General features: G+C 40.5%; 1 protein-coding gene across 1 annotated transcript in view; it reads right to left on the reverse strand.

The window, feature by feature from the left end:
• PTPN13 (protein tyrosine phosphatase non-receptor type 13) overlaps positions 1-26,398 on the reverse strand; it is a gene marked incomplete at its 5' end in the record, with an annotated part of 87,992 nt that overhangs the window by 14,650 nt on the left and 46,944 nt on the right. Inside the window, 23 exons of the mRNA XM_082281290.1 lie at positions 474-648; positions 846-1,207; positions 2,862-2,960; positions 3,042-3,256; positions 4,137-4,299; positions 4,833-4,918; positions 5,700-5,793; positions 7,595-7,738; positions 8,692-9,158; positions 9,408-9,539; positions 10,253-10,360; positions 11,645-11,737; positions 13,445-13,501; positions 15,332-15,429; positions 15,597-16,020; positions 19,197-19,359; positions 20,363-20,545; positions 21,891-22,043; positions 22,474-22,612; positions 22,747-22,900; positions 23,111-23,285; positions 23,395-23,469; positions 24,414-24,633. Coding sequence (XP_082137416.1) covers positions 474-648; positions 846-1,207; positions 2,862-2,960; positions 3,042-3,256; positions 4,137-4,299; positions 4,833-4,918; positions 5,700-5,793; positions 7,595-7,738; positions 8,692-9,158; positions 9,408-9,539; positions 10,253-10,360; positions 11,645-11,737; positions 13,445-13,501; positions 15,332-15,429; positions 15,597-16,020; positions 19,197-19,359; positions 20,363-20,545; positions 21,891-22,043; positions 22,474-22,612; positions 22,747-22,900; positions 23,111-23,285; positions 23,395-23,469; positions 24,414-24,633 — 3,979 coding nt within the window. The remainder of the gene's footprint in view (positions 1-473; positions 649-845; positions 1,208-2,861; positions 2,961-3,041; positions 3,257-4,136; positions 4,300-4,832; positions 4,919-5,699; positions 5,794-7,594; positions 7,739-8,691; positions 9,159-9,407; positions 9,540-10,252; positions 10,361-11,644; positions 11,738-13,444; positions 13,502-15,331; positions 15,430-15,596; positions 16,021-19,196; positions 19,360-20,362; positions 20,546-21,890; positions 22,044-22,473; positions 22,613-22,746; positions 22,901-23,110; positions 23,286-23,394; positions 23,470-24,413; positions 24,634-26,398) is intronic.

Consider the following 26,398-nt stretch of genomic DNA (forward strand, 5'->3'; position numbering starts at 1 on the left):
TGATGCCCTTCATGCCTCAATTTATTCTCTGACCTCTGAACAACCCCCTAAAACTAAAAGATAGAAGCAAGATATCTGCCATTTAAGGTTCCTTTGAGTACATGGTTTAGAGGTAGTTAAATATTTAATACCAAGGTTTCCAGGATGAAATGACCCATGAAATGGACATATACACATCCACCTATGTACACATGGATGCCTCCACATTCACAGATGGAAATGCATCAATTCTTCAAGAGTCCACACAGAAAGTGCCTGCAGACATTGGTATGAGCAGCTGCAATTAACTGATTATAAATGGCACTTGTATGTACCATTTACAAGGCACACACCCAGATTAGTGCAAGTATAACCTACAACTATCCCATTTGTAAATCAGTGTGCCTAACTTCTATCCAGTCACTCCCAAAATCATGGCTAAAACAACCACAGCAGGACATTTATGCTCCTGAAAGACAGAAACAGTGTATTACTGGCTCGTATTCTTCAGCATTTTTTTCCAGCTGGGTGAGTAATGAATCTATTTCTCCCAGTTGTGAAGTCAGCTCAGAGACAGGAGTAGCATAACAGTCATTTATTAAAATGGACGTGGTAACATCAGGTACAGTTCTACAGGTTGGGATCACTGGCAAATCCAAAGGCAGATCACTACAGATAAAGCAGAAAACAAAGAAAAACAGGGATAAGTGCAATGTGTCTGTCACTCATAAATTAATATATGAGCCAAGACTGACTTTATGCAGATCTAAACAGCAAACCAAAAAAAGTATTTCTATGAATAGGTCCGATAAACTACTCTCTTCAACATTTCTGCAGTATGATGAGGATCATTATCAGCAGCATACCTGTCCTCAAGCTCTGCCTTGCCGGGAGCCTCTTGATCAGGATACAGGATGGTGCGAACAGCATCCTTCTGACCAGGGCGTGCCTCATACTGACTCTGTGCTTGTGCCTCAGCTTCCCCTGAGCTCTGGTACAGCGCAGAACTCCAGCCAAGGCCCACCTGCGCTGCTGAGTCCATCACCTCCTCATCACCACTTCTGCTGCTGTCACTGTAGCTGTCTCTTCTGGAGGGAGACTTCAGCCTTTTCTTGCTCAGATCAGTAGTTTCATTTTCATCTGAGCTGTCACCTTGTTCTCCATTTGATGGACCAGAGACTTCTCTGCTGACCTCTGGAAAAACTTGCTGGGGTGAATGGATGGGAGTCTGCAAGAGCAAAAGCATTTAATTCATCATAATCAAGTTCTAATGACAAAAGAAAGTTTCGAAGACTGCATAAAATTACCAAAATCAAGGAGTCAGTGGCCACTGACTGAACTGTGTAAACATATCATAGCACAGTTTCAAAATGTTCAATGCAACTTGGGCAAGACAAAGTATACAAAACTTTCAAACATATGCTGCTAATAACCTTTAAAGTCATCTAAGGAAAACAAAAATACTTTTGCCTTTAGCTTCACAAAACCTACTGACAGATGCTTTTAAGCTATGCCCAGCAGTCTTCTATGCAATCCCTCCTAACAAGAAGCTGAGGCTCAGAGAGCTCCTGAAGTCAAATTGATCTCACAGGAGGCAAACAGAAGCTCTCAACCAAAAAGCAACAATAACAGACTACAAAAACTAAGATAATTTACACCAAATGGCGACTGTTAACCAAGTTATTGACTCCCACAAGAACGAATAACAATTTTGCCATTGTCACATATTCCCAAGAATTATGCCAGCCAGCAGACAGAAAAAGTTTTAAAGCTTCATTTATGCTTTCATAGCCAGATTCTTGTGTACATGAACACATCAATCTGTGATAATGTTAAAAAGAAAATTTTGACTTTCCTCTTCTTTTAATACATGCACTGTTTTATTAAAGTTCCTGTTAAAAGTTCTATGAAGCTCTACTAAATTTCCTGTTATTCCGCATTACAAACAGGTCTGTTACAGGAATAGTTATTTGTATTATTAGTTTGCTCAGCTGCTTATCTCTTACTCCAATCCTAACTTCACTTAAATGTGTATTTGTACATTTAAACTTCTCTCATCAGACTTGAATGATCTTATTGGTTGAAAATAATGTTAAAGTAACTCAGAATCACAGAATCATAGAGTATCCTGAGATGGAAGGGACCCACAAGCCCTGCACAACACAGCCTCAGGAATCACACTTTGTGCCTGAGTGCCTTGTCCAAACACTTCTTGAACTCTGGCAGGCTTAGTGCTGTGACGAATTCCCTGGGGAACTTAAATTGAAGACCTGTCTCCATTAGTTTTACACTTTCCTGTATTACGGAAAGCCTAATTTTCAGGCAATTTGTCTTCTACACTCTCTTTTGCTGAAACACATTTCATTTCCACTTCTTCAAGCATCGTAAAATGGCCTTCTGTTCTTTCAATTCATTTACTGGAGCATTTTGAAAATATTCTTTGGGACACCTCTAGTTTCCAGGAGGTAAACAGGACAACCTTTTCCCTGCTTTTACATGCATCAACACCAGACAAATTGGTGTTTTGCAGAATATCCTTCACAGAATCACAGAAATATCCAATTTCTACTTGATATCAACTTCAAAACATTGGGCTGCAAAGAAATCTCCGCCTCAGACACACTGTATTAAACCAATTTCTCACGTCTTAGGTCACAAAATGGAGGAAAAAAAAAATCTTCAAGCCATGCATTCCTTTAACATTGCCACAAAATGGTTAGTGCACGCCTAAGGGATTTATTCCAAGAACCTCATTTCTATGAGCCCTCTCCCCATTTTTCCATCTGCATCTTGCATTTAACTAACCCACCAACCCACCAGAGTGAATGAATGAACCTCAAATAGCAAATAACGTTCAAAAAATCACATGCCATACACCTTACCAGCAATGAAGGGTCGATGTCTGGCAGTATTCCAGATGGCGGCCGGCAAAGGAGAAGAGAAACCTCTGGAGACGTTCCCCTCAGAGCAGAGATTACTTCCTATGGCCACAGAGGGATTCACTGTCAGATGCAGACTTGCAGGACTACCACAGTATGAGTTTCACTACTATAGGTACAAACCTGCTGGGACAAACCCTTTAGCGATGCCCCGTTCACTTTCAGAATGACGTCCCCGATCTCTATTTGCCCACTTTCTGCAGCTGGCTGCCCAGGGAAGAGCTTCTTCACCCTCACAATAGTTGATCCCAGCTGCTCCGGGGTAAGGTTATCCTCACGGCAGAAACTGAACCCAAGGCCTGAGCTGTTCTTCAAGAGCTTTACCTCAAATGTGTTGTCTGCAAATGAAACATTAAATTATTATTTCCTACAGTGCACTGGCCGTGAACAGAGTGTTTGGTGCTCTTATCCCAGACATGACAATGTGCAATCTCCCCCTCACATGATTCTTTCACTATGTTGAACAGAAGTGTTACCTAAAAGACCCCTCCACGTTAAAGAGGACAAAAAGCTATCACAACTTCCCAGTCTGCTTGCTTGGCCTGACAACATCAATATGCAGGAAGGCATATTGTCTCCAAAGGACTATTCCCTAGGAAGTCCATTAAGGAGCCTTTTAAAGCACAGGGTGACCTTTCCAGCCACTGATCAGGCATTAGTGAGAGCAGCAACTGGAGTTCCTGGCAGACAGGATAGGTCCTATGCAAGAAGACCCAAAGTCTGTATCTGCAGTGGTTCTGCCATCTGGGCAGGCGTCCCTTCACTTGCACAAGTCACCAGCAAGAGAGGATGAATTATGTCAATCTCTAGTCAGGGGCACAAATCTTTCTCTATTCATCTAGCTCTTGATGTCTTCCCTCATCTAGACAGGAACTGCAGGACCCACAGAACCTCTCATTTATATATAACTATCTTAATTCCCCTTGGCACACCTTAGCAGCACCCCCTTTACTCCAACCTTGCTACACCCTTGGCACCCTTGGCTGGTGAAATTGGAAACAACAGTGAGAGAGCAAACACTTAATAGTAGTTCAACAAAGTAACCAAGATGTGAAAGGAAATCTTAAACACAACAGCACAAAAAGAAAGAGACTGCATTATGTGCAAGGGCTTAGTAGAGATTCTTACCCGCTCCATTCCCATCCTAAGAAGTAAAGAAAATATTATGGAACTGAAGGATGCTTTGACAGTTAAGACAATTGCTCTACATGACCTGACCTGCAGTGACAAAGCTGTAATCTTTGGCATTTGTAGATTCTGTTGCTGGCTTCTCCTGCTGCTCACACTGCCCCACCTGGTTTGGGAGCGTGCACTGTGGTGTCACTGGAGCATGAGCCTTGGCCCCTGAAAGCTGACCTTTTTCCAACAGCAGGTGCACCACCTAAAGAGGTGAAATGTTTCCCAGTTAACTGGCAACAGTCACAGAGATAGCACAGTCTAGAGTACATGCTTCCTTCTAACTTCTCAGGGTAAACACTTTTACAGCAGCAAATGTTACAGACACTCCCCATCCCATATATATCCTCCAATTATTCCATATTTTTAAGGGTTGTTAAATGACAACCTCCAAAATACACAACTGGACTTGCAAGATACTTGCCAATAGAGTAAGAAAGGGTTTTCTTTCAATAAAGTTGTGAGGGTGTTAAGAGGTGTCAAAGACAGTGTCATTTGCACATTTGTACAGGGGATTAAAAATATTTTATAAAGTGAACACAAATAGTAGTCCTCAGCAGTTCTCAATGTGTACACTCACTGGCTATTTTCAGGTGTGCCAGGAAGCCAAGGAGTCTAAGAAAACACACCTAACCACAGCAACACTGGGGAGAATTCCAGTCTTGAAGTTCCTTTGCCTCTTTTCACTCATGGAGAAATGGTTTACCACAGACAGGAGTAGAAGCAGCAGCCACTCACCTGGCCAGTGTTTCTCAGTGTTTCAACAGCTTGCTTATGGGTAGCTCCTTCCAAACTAATCCCATTGACAGAGAGCACACGGTCACCTACATTAGTAATTCAAGAAGAAGTAGGCAGAGCATCACCTATAAAACATCTGTGGTGCACAGAAACCTTCAAGTCTGAGCTAACAAGGACAGTTATTTATGGAAATTCTCCCTCCCCTTCATGCTCTGAGTCAAGAAGAGAACTTTGCAAATATATTATCTGGTTCAAATCAGAGGCCTTTTCCAATTTAATGATTCTGTGGGATAATCCCATGTCAAAACTAGTGTTAACCACCAGAATGACAGCCTGCCACAAAGCTCAGACTCTTTATTTAGAACAAGTCTTAGTCCACAGTGGGAATGCTCACTTTAGTGAAGAATGTGGCCTGGCTTACGAATACGAAGAGCCATAACAATTACAGCATTTTCTGTATTGAGTTGCCAGGCATGCAAAGCAAGAAGGCCACAAATAATACAAAGCCGTCTCTCTCTGTGCCTGGAACAGAGAAGCATTCTCCCTTAACATAGGCTGCTTTAGAGAACAAAAATCCCACAGCCTATCTCCTATTTTTCCTCTCCACAGCCTCAGCATTCAGGGTTCTGCAGTTGTTCTACATCAGTTTTTTAATCTTCACCTGCAGAATTAGCTATCAAGGCAATATTTAAAATGACAACTGCAACAGCTTGGAAAAACAGCTCTTCTTCCCAGTGAAAAAGGTACAAGGACATGAGGCAAACAGAGTGCTAGCTCCAAGCCACAGGATATTCTCAAGTCCACCACAGACAGTCCTCTGCCCTTTTTTCACATTAAGAGTCCCCACTAAAAGAAGGGAAATACTACCTTTTTCTATTCTGCCATCTGCTTCAGCTGCTCCCTTGGGAATAATTGCTTTCACATAAATACCACCATGCCTTATGCTGGTATTTACACCACCCTAAATAGAAAGTAAAAATAGGATTGTTAGTCTTTTTGCAGTTAGAATACTTAGTAATTAAACACAGCATCACACAAGGAAAACTCTACTGAGGAAGCATTTGGGCTACTGGCATTTAGAAAACCCAGACAAACGATCAAAACCAAAATGTTACATCAAGCACGTTCTGTGCAGTCATGCAATTTACTATGAATGAAGTTGGGGTGGGAAGATTGTAAAAACACAATGCATCACAATGCAAATGCACAAAACACAATTAAATGTCCTTCAGCAGAAGCATGTCTGCATTTTGTTGGACTTTACATGCTTGCATGCACACCAAAGCTCAAGATGTGCAAGAGCGCAACATGCCAAAGCAGGAGATGCACACCCATGCAGTGTCCTACTCCAACACAACTTCTCTGATGTAACAGGAAATTAAGGAGTGCTGCTTTCACTCAGCTCAGACAAGTTGGAAGGTCTAAGCTGTAAAAAACTGCTCAAGTTGAACTGACATTGTTTCTGGAGGGCCTTGGTCTTTCTGCTGATTGCAGCGGGGGTAGGACTAGGTGATCTTTAAATGTCCCTTCCACCCTAAACCATTGTGTGATTCTGGCTCACTGTGATCCACAGAGTCGGAGGGAAGAGGAAGAGGAACAGTGTGTTAAGGTTCACTCCCAAAGCACCCAGGACTACATGTGAAAACTTAACCCACAGTTAATTGCACACCTCTCCTCATCACCACTGCACAGGAAAACAATGCGGGGGCAGAATGGAGGCTGGAAAAGCGAAGGTCAGTGAAGACACCACTTGGTCACCCCTTAAGGGAAATCTCTGCATTGGCTGGCATCTTCTAACATCTCTACAAAGCCAATGCATGCACACAGCAGGCCTGAGGCTACTCAGTGACCAACTCCTGCTCAGCCTCTGTTCCTCCAACTGTCTCAAGCAATGGAACATGACTTGGAATAGCCTGGGATGCCAAAATAACAGAATTTCATTCTGCTCCTCTTACACTCCTAGCCATATATATGCAAACAGTGATAGGCTTGCATATTGTTCCTCCACTGAAAATAGCTGAATATTACAATACATTAAAATGTATTTTTTAATACAAGGACAGAAGCAGTGGAACATGTGTGCATCTCAATTGTAAATTATTATCTTCTTCCCTGAAGTGCCATTCTGCAGTATGACAGGCCCTAAACATAAAGCTACCTTCAAAATCTTATAGCCTTATATATACATATATAAAATTATATATATATTATAAAATCTTATAGAAATCAGTTTTAAAAAACATATTTTGTCTCATATTGCAAGAAAGCAGTGTCAGCCAGGTCCCATTTGGGTTTATGCAGTTTTTTTGGTTTCTGCCTTTTCTCCAGCAGAGGGAGAACCCTGAACATGGTGAATGTGATTGAGCATGCACAGATACTCTAAAATAACACTGCTGCTTCCACTGCCTGCTGTGCCAGTCTGGGAGGGTTCTCTCTTCCTTCCTTGCAAATTTGCCACAGGATTAGGTAGCAAGGGACAAAGACCATCTTGCCTTTTGTAGTCACAAAGTAGCATCTGTGATAAGAGTCTATTAGGACTTTGGGGCTCCAACCATAAAACAAAAAACAAGAATTACTTAAAGGGCAGATGACAAGAAACGGGATATAAATTACTAGGATTACTTTTCAGCTTTGGTAAGATTAATCATACATCAATAAATCTATATAATTAAAAGTGTTTCCAGAAAATATTTTGCTTCCTTGTAATTTAGCAATTTAATGGGTTGCTGGGAGTAGAGAAAAAGAGAAAAACATCTAAAAACCTTGTCAAACAGTACCGTGACACTTATTCCCAAGCCGTTATCTTTTTTTGCTAGTTCAACCTCAAAGATATCTCCAGGTTTAAGAAGTGTTGCAGAAACCTTTTTAGAATTCACTTTGTTTGCTGTATTCCATGAGGAAGAATCCTTTATTTACAAAAAAAAAAAAGAGAGAGAGAGAAAGAAAAAGAAACAAACAAAACAAAAAGAGACAATGATTTGCCTTTAGAACGGATGTTCACAGGTTAAGACCCTAAAGGGTGGGGTTTTGAGTCAGACACAGCCAAGAGTCCACCTGGCAAAGTACCAATTAGTAAGACTCAAGGCTCACTGTTTCAATTCTTCCATTCCTGCCATTGAACAGGTTTAGCACAGAAATATGCTTGGCCTTTAGCAGCCAAGTCTTTATTGGCAAAGAGAGTGGGTTCCAGAACACTGAAACTGCAGTACTTCAGTATTACAGCAGCCTAGAGTCTGTTGGATTAATTAGCATGAGCTGCCACAATTTAATTGAATAACCTCCATCAGCTGAACAGAGAAATCACTGCAAGCTGGAAATAAATTTGTAGTACTTGTGATTGTGCACTTTTGGAAAGGTGAAGCAGCAAGCTGTGTCTGCTCAAGAGCGTGACTCACTGCTGAACTTTAACGCACAAGAGCCGTTTTTCATGGATTAGATCAATCCCAGAAGACAATGAGCTCTGCTGCTACCCACTCCAGATGTATCACTCCTACTTTCCTCTATCTGCCAAGTGAATAAACTTACCTCTAGGGGTGCTCACTAAATTATGAGCATATTGGGCAAACACACAGAACTGAAAGGTGGTTTCCGACAGCCTCAGCAAGTACACTATAGGCTCATCTCAAAGCACCATCTGCCTCTAGTAAGACACATCCTGTGACATTGGAAAGCTGCAAAGTTGATTCAAGCTACAGAAGTGATTTTCTCCATTTATTTTGAACAAATCACCATGCTATTGGAAATCAGCTACTAGCATTAGCTGCAGGCTAGGCTAGGCTCTCTTTCCTCAAACCCAGAGACAGCTATTTCAATACCACTATCCCACTGATGGGAAATATTCATATGAAATCCACTATGCCTTTTTAGCTGGCTGCTGCTCCTGACTGCCGGAGTAAGTTGCTTCATCCATGTCAGAATCCCCTCGGTCAGAATATTCCAGAGGCTCCACTACTCCGGGCCTTTTATTTTTCGCTCGAGTACTGTCCGATGAGGATCTTCTCTTCTCGATCACTTTGGAGCCCCCAGCCTGGGAATCACTGTACTGCTGGGCATCCTGCTGGGCTCTCCCACTTGGACGCTTGCCAAAGAAGCCGGCTGGCTGGCTCTGGGACAGGCTGGCGCTCTCGGTCCTGGAATCCTGGGAGCTCATGCTGCCGTCCCGCTTGCCTCCCGACAATCCAGAGAGGCTTCCTGAAACAGGCCTCTGGTGACCATGGGACCGGTTGTGTTCTTCTGAAGAGGACTCCGCCTCGTTGTCCTGCACTGAAGAGGGCCTCCTCAAGTAACCCCTGGCTCCATTACTGATATGAGCAGTGTTAGATGATGCTGAAAACCAGGAGACAAGACAGCCATCAGCAGCTGGCAACACCTTATCTGCAGCACGACACCCTTTTCTCAGCTTACAGCCGAGTAAGGTTTTACCCCTCTGGACATTCCACAGAAAACTCTCTGTTCACACTGCACCTGGTGTGCCCTCACCAAAGGTTACCCTAACACATCTCTTCATTGTCTCTGAACCCAATTCCAAGCCCACGCTAGCTGGGATTGCTTACAGGAGCGACTGCAGTTCCCTACCTTTGGACAGCTTGTCCTTGGGCTGGGAGATCACAAGCGTCACGTCCTCGGGAGCACTGTCCAGGATTTCCAACGCTGCATGGTGGCTGACGCCTTCCAAACTCGTGCTGTTTATGGATATGAGGCGGTGTCCTGCACAAAAGGGGTTGTTCAGATACAGCCTAACATCTACATTTTTACCCATCAGTGACAACACGGAGTACAGGTCTGACAACCTGTACACAATGCACGGGTTAAAAATTACTAAACCTCAAGTGATGCTGGAACAGGCAGCTCTAATCCTGAACAACAACAACAACAAAAAAAAGCCAACCCCCAAACCAAACCAGACCACAAGAACTGGTTATGAATACTTCCTCTTTTTAAACCTGCCAAATCTTTCCATAAATTTCTACCTTCTCTTATGCTGTAAAAAAACCAGATGAAAAAGCAGAAACCAGAAGTTAAGTGAGCAATATGCAGTTCAGTTCAAGACAGAGACTAAAACGAGAAGGAAAAAACCCCACATTTTTCTCCTCCTCCCCCACTACAGTTATGGTTATAGTATATGGTTCCACTTCACTTTTTTCAAAAATCAAAATATGCATACTGAGTTTTAAAAAATTTAAATTACAATGCATCTGCAAGACAGACAATAGAAAATAAAGCCCTTATTTTTATATAACTTCAATTTTCTGCTACTTCAAGCTTTATCATTTTTACTTTGATTTGAGTGACTGTTGTTTTTGTATAGTTTAACAAAGAAGTATCACTAGTTTTCAGAAATTATCTGGAAGGTAACTGAAGGTCATCATTGTAAGGAACTGTGATACCCAGAGCCACAGATGGAATTTTACACTATTCACCTGGTTTTAGAGTTCCTTCCAAATCAGCTGGCCCTCCAGGAATAACTGAATGAATAAAAATTCCCAGATCAAGTTTCCCTGTCTTCTCTCCACCGACTATTTGAAAGCCTAAGAAGAAAAGGCCCAAAGCACACAAAAATGTCAGTGATCGCCATGCAACTTAACACAGTACAAGTGCACATTTTAGAACAAACAAAAACTTAGTCATTCTAATAAATACAAAGTAAGAAAACTAAGACACCTCAAATTTAAGTCCACATGGAAACAAACAGCAAAGTTTTTTTGATTAAACTTTTTTGTATACTCTTGTTTTAAGCAATTAATTTAGACTGTCTGCCTGTTCAGGACACTCCAGCAAAGGCTACAGAAGGTAACTCTGGCAACAGAAACACACACAAACAGGTGACATGAAATGTGCCTTTCCTGAGCAGATAAAATTTGTTTTCTACCAGATAAAAATTTCTGGTTTTCTGCATTGTTCCATGTTTCACCTAGATGTCTGACCCTGGTCTTTAGATCTGAGTTTTACATCTCCCTGTTTTATTTTGAGGCTTCTAATCTATTTCTGTTCATTCTACAAGGTAAACCTGGGACGAATGTTCCAGATGAGATATCAGGTCTTCTCTATTCCAGCTAAAACAGCAAAGTACCACAAATTGCATGGGGAAGAAAGAGGAGAAATAGTACATTTCTTTTAATTTTTTTTCCTTTTTGCTCAAGTTGTACATTACTGTGCAGTGTAAAGACTAAGTATTACTGTCTTGTGGGCTTTTTTGCCCCTCTCAAATTTACACTACAGTCTGATTTTGAATGACAGAACAATGTCCTTAAGGAGACCCTAGAGAACCTTCCTAAAGCACAATACTGACACCAAATTTTTCATTACTCATACGGGGAAAAATTATGTGGGTTTATGAAAAAAAAAAATCAGTGGTAGAGGAAGGAATGTAATTCAAATATCTCATCTCCCAGGCTCCTTAAACATCAAATCAGTGTTCCATCTGATATTACAGGAGTAAGAAGAACACTCCACAATTAGCTCATAATGCCTTTATTGTGTCTTTTTTTTTTAAAAAAAGCATTCATTTAAAGCATTTTAAGCTGTGAGGTTCCACAGAGACAAAATTCTATACTGAGCACAGAGACAAACTTTAAAGGCCAACTTCTAGGATGACTAGTTCACAATATAAATATTATCCTACATTTACAATACGGAAAAACTGAAAACCAGACTTAACATCGCAGAAAGTGTAACTTAAATACCCTCAAAATGCAGCTACTGCCTGCACTGCTTTACTCAGTCCTACAATAAATGCTTAAATACAGACCAGAAAATTTTATTTTGTTTTTGGCCTAGAAATACATGACAACAGCAATTTTAAAGCCACTTACCTAAGCCAAACTTTTCATCCTTTTTCAAGTTCACCAAAGTGATCTCTCTCTCTGGTGTGGCAACTCTGTTCTGTGTTGTTTGAAGAGAGTCAGCTGTAAAGCCAACATTTCATGATCAGAAATTACCTCAACACTTCCCTTCAGGTTTACTTTAAAGTTCTTTTCCATTAAAAAATATGACTTCTCTGATAACTTGACAAGCTGTTTTGATCTAGTGGGTCCAGCTTTCACCTTCTAAGCTTGGCCAAAGACAGAAAAAAACCTCCACCACCCTTCTAACCCACTTCCATCTTTCGCAGTTGCAAATCTTTTATTCCTCCTAAGAAAAGCAGTTAGCACAGTCTCGTGGAGTGACAACATAATTGAGTCCTAGAATCTTCAACTTCATTAGTCTCAGTTCAGGAAAGTATTTAGATCTGTGTTTATGTGCTCTGTTCACAGGTAGGGAGGATGCAAACACATTGGTAAAATGGAAACTGAGGGTCATTACATGAAGTTACTGAAAGGTTACTGAACTCAGTGAGTTCTCTTAATGGTGTCTCTTCATTAAAAACCAACCAAAATGAGAAACATCTACTAAAACCTCTCTTGCTTAAATTGACTTCCCCATTTGCAACTCCCAGAGAACTGCTGATTCTCTTCTAAAACCTGACCATCCTCACAATAGAACTCTGTGACTCCTGAGGCTTCCCATCAGGCTGAAGCAGACTCAGGCACTTCAGAGACCCAAGGAGAATAATTTGGTGAAGAAAAAAACAAAACCACAAACAAACACCAACAAAAAAACCCCACCCCACAAGCAAACAAAACAAAATACAAACAAATAAACAAAAAAAGCCTAATCTCCTGAGAAACTTCAGGAAACACCAACATACTGCAAGTCTGAACTCATGGACTTGTTTCCTAGAGAAGATATTCATATCCTGGAGTGCCTGGGATACTTTTGCCCTAAGTGGAACAGGCAATTCCAGAGCTGCAGAAACCTACTAAGCTCTACACACTGGTACAAGGAGAGAAGAAGTGATGCAGGAGGGTGCAGCAGACTGAACATCACCCAGAAAAGAAGTTTTTTCTCCCACAAAACCACATCAAGCCTAAAGAATGAAAGAACTAAAAAGATAACACAGAACCAGTAACCTCCTAAGTAAGGGAAACGAGCTTTCAAGAGCATGATCTGGTAGGTAAGAGAACCCTTCCAGTCCCAAACTAAACAGACACTATTCATATTCGAAAAACATTACACACAGATGTCTAAACCTTGCCCAAGAAGCAAACCAAAATAAATATTAGGGGTTGCATTTAGGGAAAGGTCCTATCCAGCTAACTGGCAGAGGCACTTAAGAATACTGAAGACACAGAACTGGCAGAACAGTGAAGTATTTGCAAGTGACTGTAGGTACTAAAAAGCTAGGAGCAGAGGAATTTTCCAGCTGCTGCACAATTTTGTGAAGTTTCTCCTTTCTCATACGGCTAGCTGAGAAACAGTGAAGAAGGTTTTATAAACTAATTCTCTATCTCTGCACCTGGGGTTTGTTTTCCAGTCTTGCTTTGGTATATTGGAAAAAATATTTTGAATGGGTGTTAGAGAACCTCAGCCAATCCTTCTAAGGGGTGGTTGGTCAAAGGACCAATGACCTCCTACCACTCTTGTGGACCACTTTACATAAACTGGTTTATAATTAATTCAATTGAGCTATTCTCCTTGGACTTGTGTCGTGATTCTTGCCATTTCTCGGTACAGGAGCGACAAGTGACAAACTGACTGAATTAATTCTATAGACAGATTACTTATCAACTTACCACTCTCTTTTAATGCTGCTGATGACAGAAGATTTTCTGAAGTATTCATACTAACACCTGTGACATGAACGAAAATATTAGACACTCATCAAATTTTTTTAAATATAGAAGTTACCAAGAATTATTTCAGGCTTTACACAGTTCACATGAGCTCATTCACAATATCAAACTACTTCTTTAAAAAATGAATAAACATAAAACTAGCTTTGTATTAGCAAATCCAAATTACTCATGTGCTCTGGTTGTAGTTAAAAGGTTCAGACAGATGGTAGCTCATGCAAAGACAATGAATTAAAGGAAGGACATAGGTTTGGCCTTTATGACCACGCTTAACTTCAGATAAAAGCAATGGATCTTAAGCAATGAAGTCAAAGACTAAATTTTCTATCAATTTTGGATGAATATTGATTCATCTGAACCTAATCTGAACCTAAAAAGCCAACACAACAGGACTCTTGTAAGATTTTGTAAAGGAACAAATAAGCTGCTGCAGTAACAAGCAATTTGAACTATTTCTATTTAAAATCGTTTACATATAGAATCACATTTTCTTTGAAATTATCACAGCCAAGCAAATATGGCCCTACTTTAAAGAGGGTAAAATAATAAATGCACTAATATATGAAAGTAAAAGAGGGAAGATAATTCCAGCTTCTTAGGAAAGCAATCCTGGCCTTCTCCAAACCTACAACCCCTAAAGTTTCATCTGATGTGTTTCACCACCCAAAGTCCCTCAGCATGGGCAGTGTGATCCAGCAAGACTTTCTGACATGTAGCTAAGATCCTCACCAGAACTGCTGCCCAGAAGATTATGGGTAAGCACATGACCATATTAATTGTAAAACTAAAAGCACAGGGTAAATGGTTGCCACCAGTCACTACAGAACCTGCACGCCTCATCTCACTCTCCAGCATTTATGCTCTCAGTACCGAGAACGCATCATTCCCAAGTCTGTCCTGGTTTCAAGTGCACTGGGGGCAGACGTGGGATGTCACACTCTGCTTTTTTTTGGTTTGTTTATACTGACCCCCATCCCCTGAAAGCTAACCATCCTCCACTTTTTCTGATGTTCTGTAACTACAGTAAAGCCAACAAGCAAGCAAAGGCTACAAATATTTCAGTCATTATAGTTTCTGTTGTTATAACAGGGAGCCTTCAAGAACCAGAAACTGGTTACACACAGATATTAAAAATTCATGTTCAATAACCCAACGTTAGTTTAAATCTATTTAGCTGCTCTGAATCTTTTTTTTTTAATGTGAACTCTCTCTCTTAGTGCATAGTAAGACTACTTGTGTGCACTCCAATCCTTGCCAAGAAAATGGAGTAAGTACATCTGGCTTACCTCACTACAAAAGTGTTTTTGTGAAACACCCAGTGTACTGCAAAAAAAATTTAACTAATTTATTATATCTGAACAAAAACCCCCAAACAAATAAAAGAAAAAAAGCCTCCAAAGTGTGGAGTTACTACTCAGAGGCACTAGCCAACAACAGCTTATGCCAAACAGTCATTTCCAAAAAATCACTCCCTACATCCTTTCCACAGAAAACACAAAAAAAGTTCAGCATTCACAAACAGACTGAGAAGACTAGCAAATTATTAAAAGATCCATACAACCAAATGGCACTCTGAAGTGACAACGCGGAAGATGTTTTCTGCAACAGCTTTTACTTTACACCCCTGTGCACAGACTGGTGCTTACCAATGGAGGATCTTTTGGATTCACTGCAATAATGGCCTGGATTGCTTTAACATGTGATACTCTGCTCCCACTTTGAAATCAGAATATTACCATCAGTTAATAAATATATCAAAGCCTTACACCCAAAGCAATTTTAGAGGTTAGTTAGTAAATACAGTAATATTATTTTTTGCATGCTGACCTACAACATAGGCTTGACCGGTATCTTCAATGGATGATGAGTCTGATTCATTTTTCTTTCTTTCAGGGCTTCTACTTAAACCTGCATGAGATTTTGAACTTAAAGGGGAGAAGGAGAGAAGGGGAACCAGACAGAGGGAAAAGGAAGTTGGGAGAGGGAAGGATCAATGTAATAAAATAATGGCATGAATAATAAATCAAAACTGATGCAAAATGTACATTGACTGTACACAAAGATACTGCAGGGTGGTCAGAGAGACTCTTACTTGCTCGGTTTTAATGCTCCTGCTGCTGATCCATTATCAAATTTTGGCATTTGCTGAAAGACCCTGCCCATTATATCTTCTATTTTTTTGGGGGAAGAGTCCAAAGTAGTAATAACATTTTTCCTTGGGGGGTAAACAGAGATGTGACTCTGACTCAGATCGTGAAACGACTTGCTCATAACTCTGGGTCTTTCCTCCCACGGAGTCTTCTCGTTCTTGTCCCTTGCAGAGCCAGGAAGTGGCTGGAAGAGCGAGAGCTCAGAGCAGGACAGTCTCTTGAGGATCTCTGCTTGGACAGACAGGGGTCGAACAGCAAGTCTGTTCAGAGTGCTGCTGGCCAGGCTGCCAGTACTGATGGCTCGGCCCATGTTGAAGCCTTTGACAGAGTCTGCGTGAAGGTTCAGGCTCCTAAATGAAGCCCTTTCTGTGGAAATTTAAAAAAAATCAAACCAAAACCCAAACAACTGAAGTTATTCAGTAGAGCTATTGTGACCACCTTGTGTAAAGCATGCTTTTTAAACAACCAACTCAACCAAAATGTATTTTCTCAAGATGCTTAGCAGTATGTAGCATCAACAGAGACATACAAACACCCACCATGGAGTTTGCTCAGGAAGCAGAGTTTGGAGTTCATGACACTACACTAAGCCAGAGTCCAAAAACACAGAATAGCAGAATATTTATCCTCTTACTAGCATGAAGACTCATATTCCCCATCAGGGTGCTGTACCTTATATACAGGCACATCATCTCTTTCTGCAAAACAACTAATATCCTCAAGCCAAGTGACCTGGAAGACTACACTTCCTTTAATCTGCTCATAAAAGCCTTTTCCAGGGTTTGAAAAAATAGGGCTCCCTCATCTCCACACTATCAGATCCTACCAAACTTCCATTCATCCACTGCATTGCTTTCTTTTGCATGAGCCCCTCCACATTTACAGTACACCTGCAAGGCCATGAGGGCAGGGCAGCATCTCTGCCTGGTTACAGAGCACCAGTCCACTCAGGTGCACTTAAGGACCTTCCCTGCCACAAACATCCTAGCACAAAACAGAAAGTGTTGACTGGGGTTTGCCAGACTTTTTGACTCATTAGCAAGGATTCCCTTAAGCAGCGGCGAGAAAGAGGTTTTGGACTGTAATTAAATCACTGTCAGCTGAGTCGTGGGAACTGTCTGGGTGGATGTTCTTAGCTGAAAGCAAATTCATAATACGTCTTAGCCTAAACCCCTCTTAATTCAGAGCAAAGCTGAGCAGGGCTCCTTCCTATTATCCTAACTGCCTCCTAAGGCTAGCACTTAAGTTCCTGTGGCTTGGCTTTCACACAGGAACTTGATAAGCTGTGGCGACTTGTTGGCTGGTTAGAGACTTTAAAGGAAATCAGGCCACCTGAACCCTTCATAAACTTCACTGATGTCCTGGAGTCAGTTCACAGGGAAGTCTCAGGAAAAGCAATCCTCAACTGCATATATATTTCTGATTTAGGCTTAACCCGTGTTTCTTTTAAACCTACATACATGTAGGAAACAACTGCTTTAGGAAGCTGCACTGTAACTCAAAGGGAAAACGCTATTTTTTGGTACATACCACCCATGAGGTTTAACGCTAAATACTGTGGCATTTAGGAGAGAGTGTACTTGGCAAATGCAGCCTCAGTCCTGCCATTCCAAAAGATCCTCCTTCCTCCAGTACCCAGGGCAGGAATTAACTGCCACAGTAACTCAAGCTTTCTCTGTAATAGGCATACAGATTGTGAAGATGTAGTTGTGGAAGGTATGTTTTTCTGTCCTTTCATAAGGTGAATTAGTATACAACTACCACTTCCTTGTCCACACCAAACACCTCCTCTAGCCACAGCCACTAGACTAGATAAGCTACAGTAGAATGATTTTGCCCAATCAGACCAGAAATCCACAAATCCCAGTTTCCTGACTCTGACAGAAGGCATCAGTGACACCTGCTCTTGCTGTGTTCCCATCCTGGGAAAGAGTACCCTAATAAAACATTCTGAGATGTTCCCTTGACATTGTGTTCATCCTCTGAGAACATCAAACAGAATTTCTATTGATTTCAGATTAATACTTTCACATCATTATCTATATAGACATTAGTTTTTTCAAACCTTCTGCCAATCCTGTAACTGAAAATTCTCATGTGCTCAAAATTCATCCTCCATAAGGTTGACTTAACCCTCATTTCATTTTTTTGTTTTTCCATATGCCCTTTCTGGAATCTAGAGTGTCCTTTTCTTTCCTGTTATATATGTCCTTTTCTTTACTGTTTTGCTGAGTGCTCCCAACTACCAGCTTTTACTAACATATTAAGGGTTCAATTTAGATTTAGTTATGACAACAGGCAATTTTTTAATTGTTTTTACTTTTAATAATCAGTGTGATGGAATTAACCATAATGCCTATTTGTTTGCTTCTGATTATGAGTGACTGGTGGAATCTGGGACCTCTGATTTCCAAGTGATCTGTACTGCACAGAAGCAAACTATTGTTTTCCAGACTCCCACAGCACAACACATAATCCATCTGTCAAGAGCCACCAAGTTTGCCTAGCCAAGAAATCCCTTCCTGTATTGCTTTTCTTTGCAATTCAGGACAAGCAAACTCTAAATCAGAGAGTAGTACAAAGGCTTCAAGTCTCTTGGTCCTGTTTCTTTGCCTGAAGTTGGCTGAGCCCAAGAGAACAGAAAAAAGGCTGGATAGTTGCTACATGCCTTTTCCCACTCCTACTGTTCGGGTTTTTTTTTAAATTAGAGATCACAATATCCACAGCAATGGGGTCAAACTCCATGCCAGCTACACTAGTGGAAGTCTGGATTAACAGCAGTTGGAATGCAGACAGATAACACGGAACAAAGAAAGCGTGAGAAGGCAGATTGACCAAAACAGCACTTCCAGACCATGCTGAAGGCCAGCCAGCCAAGTGAGCTCTGCTCCAAACAGTGAAGAAATTAGTACAGAGGGGTTTTTTCAATGATTAATATCCAGTTAACATTTGCTATCTAAAAAGAATGCCTTTACATTTTCTATTATCCATGAAGGAAATGGGAATTATGAAGGAAACTGACTCTTGGTGTTGTTCCTTACCAGGTCCACCCAACATTAAGTGGAATAAAGACAGCTGTACCCACAGCTTAGAGATACAGCACCACAGAATGCTCCTTATTTACTTGCACTCCCATGAGCACACCATTCTAGCTGTAATTCCACATTATCAAACCAATCCCTTTCACATTAAGCAACAGATAAAAATCCTGCTATTGAAATATCTTCAATTTATTTATGAAAAAAGTCAAAAGCCTTGAATTAAAGGGGGAAGTACTATTAGTGACCTATTTTTAGATTCCTTTTAGTTTAGAGGAGCTGCTGTGTGCCAGCTTTTCTGTGTTCTCCCAACTCCTTTCTCACCCCTTAAAAAAAAATCTAAACAAGCTTAGCTAGTAGTCTCTTCACAGTATAAACCCTCCAAATGTAGATCTACACATACACAGCACTCAGCAGAATTACTGAAGCTCCAGTTCAGTTTTTCTCCTTACAAAAAGACATCTAGATTGCTATTAAAAACTAACACAGCATCACAGTCCTTACCAATGTCCTGAGTGTCTTGGTTGCTCTGCCTGGTTCTCATCTGTAGCTGGAACTTATGCTGGGAAGAGCAGAGATGCAAAAGGTACTGGCAAGTCTTACTATTGTCAGTCTGAAAGGCATGCTTGATGCCATCTGATGTGTTCTGCAGAGTTATTTTCTTCTTCTACACAATGGAGAAAGAAGAAAGTTGAAGACAAATTATTTCTTTTAGCCTACAAAGAATTCTGTTATTTGCTTGTGCACAGTCACAGCATTCAAACTTTCCTGAAGCAAAATGCACTGATGGGAGAGATTTCCGATAAAATAGGAGTCAAAAGTAATTTGAGATTTACAAAGGAGTTCTTTAAAGCTACTCCTGGGCTAGATGAGAAGGTGCATTATTATTATTTAATCCGTCTCTGTTACTGTCAGTGCTGAGTAATGACAATCAGAACTATTACGTTTTGCAGGATGGGGCTTTCAAAGGCCCCTGAGGAAGTCACAAGGGATGCTGCCATTTAAGAAAAAAATAACTAAAAGCTGATCTAATTACCAAATGTATCAGTTAATATTCCAGGTGTTGAACTTATCTTTTTAGTGATTTTTAAACTTCAATTTATCAATTCTAGCGAAAACCATCTCACAGATGAAATAGGCTGTAGCTTTTCAATAAGGTATCAGACAGAATTAGGAGTGCTGTTTTCAATGCCTTTATAAAGGTTAGCATTTGAAGCTCAATGCCTCATTAAAAACTGTCACATGATCACCAGATTACAGTTCTTACAGTTCAACCCACTTAAGTTGGCTGGTATTGTCCAGATCAAGTGTCAGCCTGTTATCTATTATCATTTAACTTAACTACTCTTGGAAACAGAACTTGAAAGCAACATAGGTGCATCTCCTAGTCATACTGAGTACTGGCATTTGCCTGTACCCAGTCCTCTAATGCAGGACTCTCAGTCTGCTGCTCCTTCACCATCCTTGTCCATGCAAGCGAAGGAAAAAAATGAAACCTTTAAAACATGAAAACTCCTATTTCAATCCCATAATACAACAGCTACACAAAACACAGTCAGATTATGCTGTAAAACAGCAGCTTAATTTGCAAAAACGACCAACACAAAACTCACAGTAACTGGAGACACAGATAGAGGTGTGTACACACAGAGGAAAAGAGACCAACTTACACTAAAGGATATTTTCTTTGTCTCTCTCCATGGGAAGCGCAGTACAGGTGTACGGGCACCATTGTGAACTTCAAAAATGACAACTCCTTTGCAGCACACTCCCAAAAGGATACCTGTTTGGGATCTCTTCTCAGGCAGCACGTGATGAAGGTGAACCCCATATTCTGTGAGCCTCTGACACAACTGTACCGACCAATGCAATGAAACTTCTATGAGTATGAAGTTAAGGCCATCACAAGTTTTTCACACCACTGTATAAATGTTTTCATTTAATGTATGGATATAAATGTATGGATTTTTGCAAAAATAACCCTCTCTGCCTGCTGATTCCATTTACTTATAGTTTACAGCCATTATGACAGACACACATCAGCTGAGGGTTTTAAGACTTGGTAGTACTTTTGACCTGCCAAACTACAGCAAATGAACCCAATGTTTATTAAAATCAAGCAGGGAAAGCACAAACAGAGAACATGTGTGAGTAAATCAAAGTTGCACAAAGCAGTTGTTAGCAAGAAACTGTACCTAGACAGATGCACTAGTTATTAACACATTTTTTAAACGCAGAATCAAATTAACACTGCGATTCTGTGATCATATTAAGGCATCATATGCAGTTGCACTCACTTTGCACTCCCAGTTATTAATCCCTGTTGTCTCTTCAGTACTGGTGTAAGGGACTGATGTAATGAATCAACCACAGGAATCTAACTGCTCCCCCCACCAGATCCCCAGCCAGGCTAGGTTTTAGCTAGGATCATGTCCCCTACTTTGTTCTCTGTGATTAAGTTCCAAGAACACTTCTGTAAAATGAGCAATAGACTAAGAATGGACAAAGTCAGCTGAGTGCCTCTTCCATCACATACTCAAGGAGATGGTGGAACTACACACTGTGCCTGTGGAATTACAGTGTAATGGTTATTTGGTGTTTCAACAGCAGTCCTTCACCCTCTGAACTCATTTTGATCAAGGCACAACCTGACTATTATCCCACGAGCAAACACCATAATTAGATTTCTCAATGGGTCCTTTTAGAATAATCCAAATATATCTGAGGATAATGGCTTTCCTATCATCTTACATAGAACCTACAAAAGAAATTCTCCTTGGCAGTGCTTCTGGCTTGCTTCATACCAAGTGCCACACACAGTATTGCTGTAACGAAATTTTTTGTAACTTATGGGTTTTTTCCCCTCTACAGAAAGCACAAAAGACATGGGAAATACAGAGTGTGCTGCCTCATAAACAGAGCTTCCTTTAGAGCAAACACAAGGATCAATAGTTGCTTTTAGCTGGCTTGAGTTAAGACTACTGATTGAAAAAAAGTGAGAGAACTTCCCATTGGTTACAATTTCTTTTTGTTTGTTATGATGTGTCTTTTGGACAAAATCTTTTCAGCTTTCTTCCTTTCAGTGTTACTCAGACCCTGAGTTGTTATACTGTGCTTTCACTTGAAGTTCATGCACCCATATTCCAACAAGGGAATTCTTCAGTCACAGATGAAGGAAGCCAATTGCTGCCCACTTACCTTCAGAAATTCTAATTCTGTCTCTTTTTCAGAGGCACCCACATAAGTGCTGTGCAGTTTTGGCAGCTCCTCCTTGATGTAGGATAGATCCAGCTTCTCCATCACTCTTGCTGGGACATAATGTTCTAGTCTGAAATAGGACAAGCCGTGCACCTGCAACACAAAATATTCTTGTGATGGCTCCTCCATATACGGCCCTATGAGCACGACTGAAGCACAAACATTTGTTTTTACAAACACCTATACATTGTAACTCAGAGGATCATAAGATTTGAGTAAGGGAAGGGAATCACAATCCCCATCATGACCCACAGCTTATTTCATATCAGTTTCTCCATATTCAAGCCTGACCCTACTTCCACTGAAAAAAAAGGCTTTAGCACCCAGACCTTGAACTAAATTCTGCAACTATCTGTGTTAGACTTTAGGAACACCTGCTCACAGTAAAATCTGCCAGGAGCTACCAGCTGAGCTTCCAGTCTGGAGGAGAGCTGCGGAGCACGTGTGGCAGATCACAGTCCAGTCTTTAATGAAGCAGCAACATCACAGTTCAACAAGATCAAAGGTGAAATTGATGATGTACCTCTGCCTGGTAATCTCCATACTCAGCTTGGAGAGCTAGGGATGCTAATAATAAGGCTGTTTCATCATCGCAGTGCATCCTGTCTTCTAGGATGTCCTTCCGCAGCTGCAGGTAGTACTGGTGACAGGTCAGCGTGTGCCTAGAACAGGAATATAAAACAAAACCATGAAAAAAACTGACACACCACCTCTGGTTCTCCAGTATTTGATTAATACTCCATTTCTGTCCATAAATTTAGGGTTTAAGGGGCTACAAAAAATTTCATACACTCACTGTATAAGACTGACATCATCCACAAAAAACTTTATGCGAAAAAACAGAGTGAAGTTGACAGGAGGCTTGTTCTTCTTCTTTGGTTCTTCCTTCCATCCTTCTGGAGCTACTTTACTTAGCTTTATGTCAGGATCCACGAAGAAAAACTCATTGTCTGCCACAAACATGAAAGACAAGCACATGGGTAAAAGCATTAAAACCAAGTATTTGTTCCAGATGGAGGATAATGACCAGATTTATAACTCTGAAATTGGGCATTGAACAGCCAAGTTTTCCATTGACTAACAGTGACTTAATAAGAACAATATTTCTTCAAGGGAATACTGAATAAGGACAGAAGAAATAATTTAGTAGTTATTCTTACCTCTTAAAGTAGCCAATCCAAAGAAGTGATGCTCCACCAAGCCAATATGGGCAACGACCATATCAAAGACATCTTTACATATTGTTTTGGTGTCACAGGTCAGCTCCAGCTTCTGCCCGCTCAGAAGCATCACATTTACTTTTCGCCTGGTGTCATCATTCTTGCCTTTCTTAGTCTGCATTTTGTGAAATGAAATCTGTCAACATTCACGCTTGTGATAAAACCACATTTGTTGGTTTAACATACTTCCCCTGCCACAGATGGCTGAACAGCCCCTTTCTTACCAAGATAGACTTTGGTAGATCCAAGGAGATGAATGGCTCAATCGTCATCTTCACAAACTCTGGGCCAAAGAAATTCTGCAAATCACAAAAGAGTATGAGTGAACACTGTGTTGCTGGAACAACAGGCTGAAGCACAGTTAACTCCTGCCCTGAAAATGCAAAAGAGGGATCAAAGGCTAAAATTTGACCATTGCCTGCTACCCATTGTGTACTATATGCAAAACATCTTCACAAAAACCTCTTAAGGGCTGGGGGGAGGAAGAGAGAGGGGAACTAACCTGGTTAGGTAAAGCCTACATAAACTAACTCATCTTAATGTGACGGACTGGAGACAGATACAGGAATTACTACCCTGTATTAGGGCAGCAAGTCCCTGCGTCTTGTTTCAAGTTTTCCTGTCCTTACTTAAAAAAAAAAATCCTGTTCATGGAAAGCAGCAGCAGAGGGCATCAAGCCATCGTCTATTCTACACATCAGACACTGTTTACTTATATACCTTTGTCTCCTCCTTTGTGTGTAATTCTGTATTTCATCCACATACCAAGACGGCTGGGAAAGCACCAGGGATTTGCACAGGGATTCCGGTGAACTTAGGGGCCAAATGAATCCTCTCTTTACCTTCCAAACTTGTTCATTTAACAAATAACCTCTGATGCTGGTGGGGCACATTCACACTCCACTAAGAGAAATGCAAATGAAGTGGCTGAAAACACCACAGGATAGAGGAGAAAACCTACGCCTTACCTTTGTTAGGATGCTATATTGTTTAATTGATGCAATTGTCAAGCCTTGCTGTCTGTTTTAGCATCTCTTGATGCCACTTTAGGCTCTGTAGCCACTAATGCCACAAAATCTCAGAAGTTTTACCCTGTGAAAATAGGCCAACACCACACACTTGGTATTTAATCTGCTGATGATTGTTTATTACAGGACCAAGTTTATGAATCCCACAGGAGAGTTTCAGTCCAGACACTGCTCTGTTTCAATGTAAACAAGTTCACCTGAGCTCAAGGCATTACCCTCAGTTTTCTTTGTGTCATGGCTGTTTCCAGGGCTATTTCCCTCAGTGGGTCTCTGGTGATGTCAAGCACTGAGGATCTAATTGCATCCCCTGGGTAGAGGTTAGGCCGGGACTGCCTCAGAGCCATCCTAGCTTGCAGTTGCATCATTTCTTCTTCCTGACGCTTCAGCATCACTTCTTGACTAATTAGCTTGCCTTCAAATGGTGCTTCATGCTGCCTGTAGGATAGTCAGAGGGGATGGCAGATTAGCAGGTATGCCTAAGACATTCTGCTGCTGTAAGCACATCCCTAAGTGGAAACACAGAGCACAAGCACCAGTCATCAAATACTGCATTAAACACATTCATTCAGCAGCCAGGAGGTTACCTCTGTGCAGCAACCCATCACTGTAGAGTAGAAAACAAGCAAACACACCAGGTTTCTGCAGCTGCCTGTAGAACTGCCTCATTTATTCATATGAAAAGAAAGGCTCAGCTGCAGTCTAAAAAAATCTCACTACAAGCCCAGTGAATCAGTGCAAAATTAGTAGATGCACAAGAAGAAAAGTATTAATGCTTTGCAAATATCTTAATTTCTGTGTTCAAGCAGGGACTACGAAAAAGGCACGCTCAAAAACATGTCATTAGAGAAAAAACTGAAATAATAGTGTATTTTCTCTAAGTAAATATTGCTCCAACACTTTCTGTTTGCATGGGCCTGATGTTTATTCCCTGATTTCTCCTGAGAAGTAGTACAGCTTGAAATATTTACATAAAAATGCCTATGTAATAACATCCTATATACTAAATTATTCTAAATATCATACACTATTGCGTAATAATAATGTTTCCATTATTAATGGAAAAAATAATGTTTCCACAATCTTATTTGCTGAAAATGGTTCCTTTTTTTTAAATTCCCAAGAATGGCATGGCTGATATGCAATCATCACAATAACTAAATTAAATCTAAATTTATAATCTGAAGGAAAAAATAAGGAAAAACAAACAAAAAAATGCATAAGTATTTCAAAAAACCACAGCAACGTATCTACAGTTTCTTTTCTCAGCAAGTATTGATCTCAAACATCCTATCAGTTTCATTTTCTATGGAAGGAAAGAAATTCATGTCTTGCTTGGGTGGACAAAAGCCATTTTTTGTTTGAAAAATAAAAATATGGTTAGGAAATGTGAAGAATTGAGAAATCCAAGAAAAGTAAAACCAACTTCCACTCCCCTTCCCTCTGTCCTATGATTACAAATGAACACCTTCAAACCCCAAACTAAACATAAACCAATCAAGCATTCTGTAGAAATTCTAAAACAAGAAAAAGCAATGAATATAATTATACAGAGGCAACTTTTAAACAAAAATGAACAGGGGAAACTAAGGTAGCTTTCAAGCACAAAAAACATTTTTTGGCAATTCTAAACTGAGTGTTTAGCACACCACCTAAACTGAGTAAAAACATGAAAAGGCAAAGAAAATGTTTAGAAGCCTGTGTATCATTGCAGTCATGTTTAAAAGTATGGAAAAATATAGAGTAATCCTGCACTGACAGTGACACACGGCCCTTTGTAGTAAGGTAATATACAGGCTTTTTAAAAATACATTAAGTTTATAAACCTACTTCGTAGGAGAACCTAAAGATATGTTTGATGAGTGACAAATCTGTTAATAAACTAAGAGAAAAATGCACCTGTCCAAGACAGTACAGATGTCTACGCTAAATTGGTGGATGTGATTTCAAATTTTATTTTCATCTTTTTACGAAGCTACTAATGAATACCAATGTTATGAACAGTGCATCACAGTCTCCTAATACTTAAGTGTCACTGGATCCAAATCCAGCACTAAAATAAGAGTTACATACAATGCTGAAGTTCCTCAAATGGAATTTCAGGGCAGACACAGAGTAGTTACAGAACAAAGGTATTAATGTAAGTCCATTATCCTTTCCCCTGTGCAGGGCTTTCATAGCATTTTTTCCCTTCTCCCTCCTC

The sequence above is a fragment of the Coloeus monedula genome, assembly GCF_965178545.1.
Source record: "Coloeus monedula genome assembly, chromosome: 5".
Classification (NCBI taxonomy): Eukaryota; Metazoa; Chordata; class Aves; order Passeriformes; family Corvidae; genus Coloeus; species Coloeus monedula.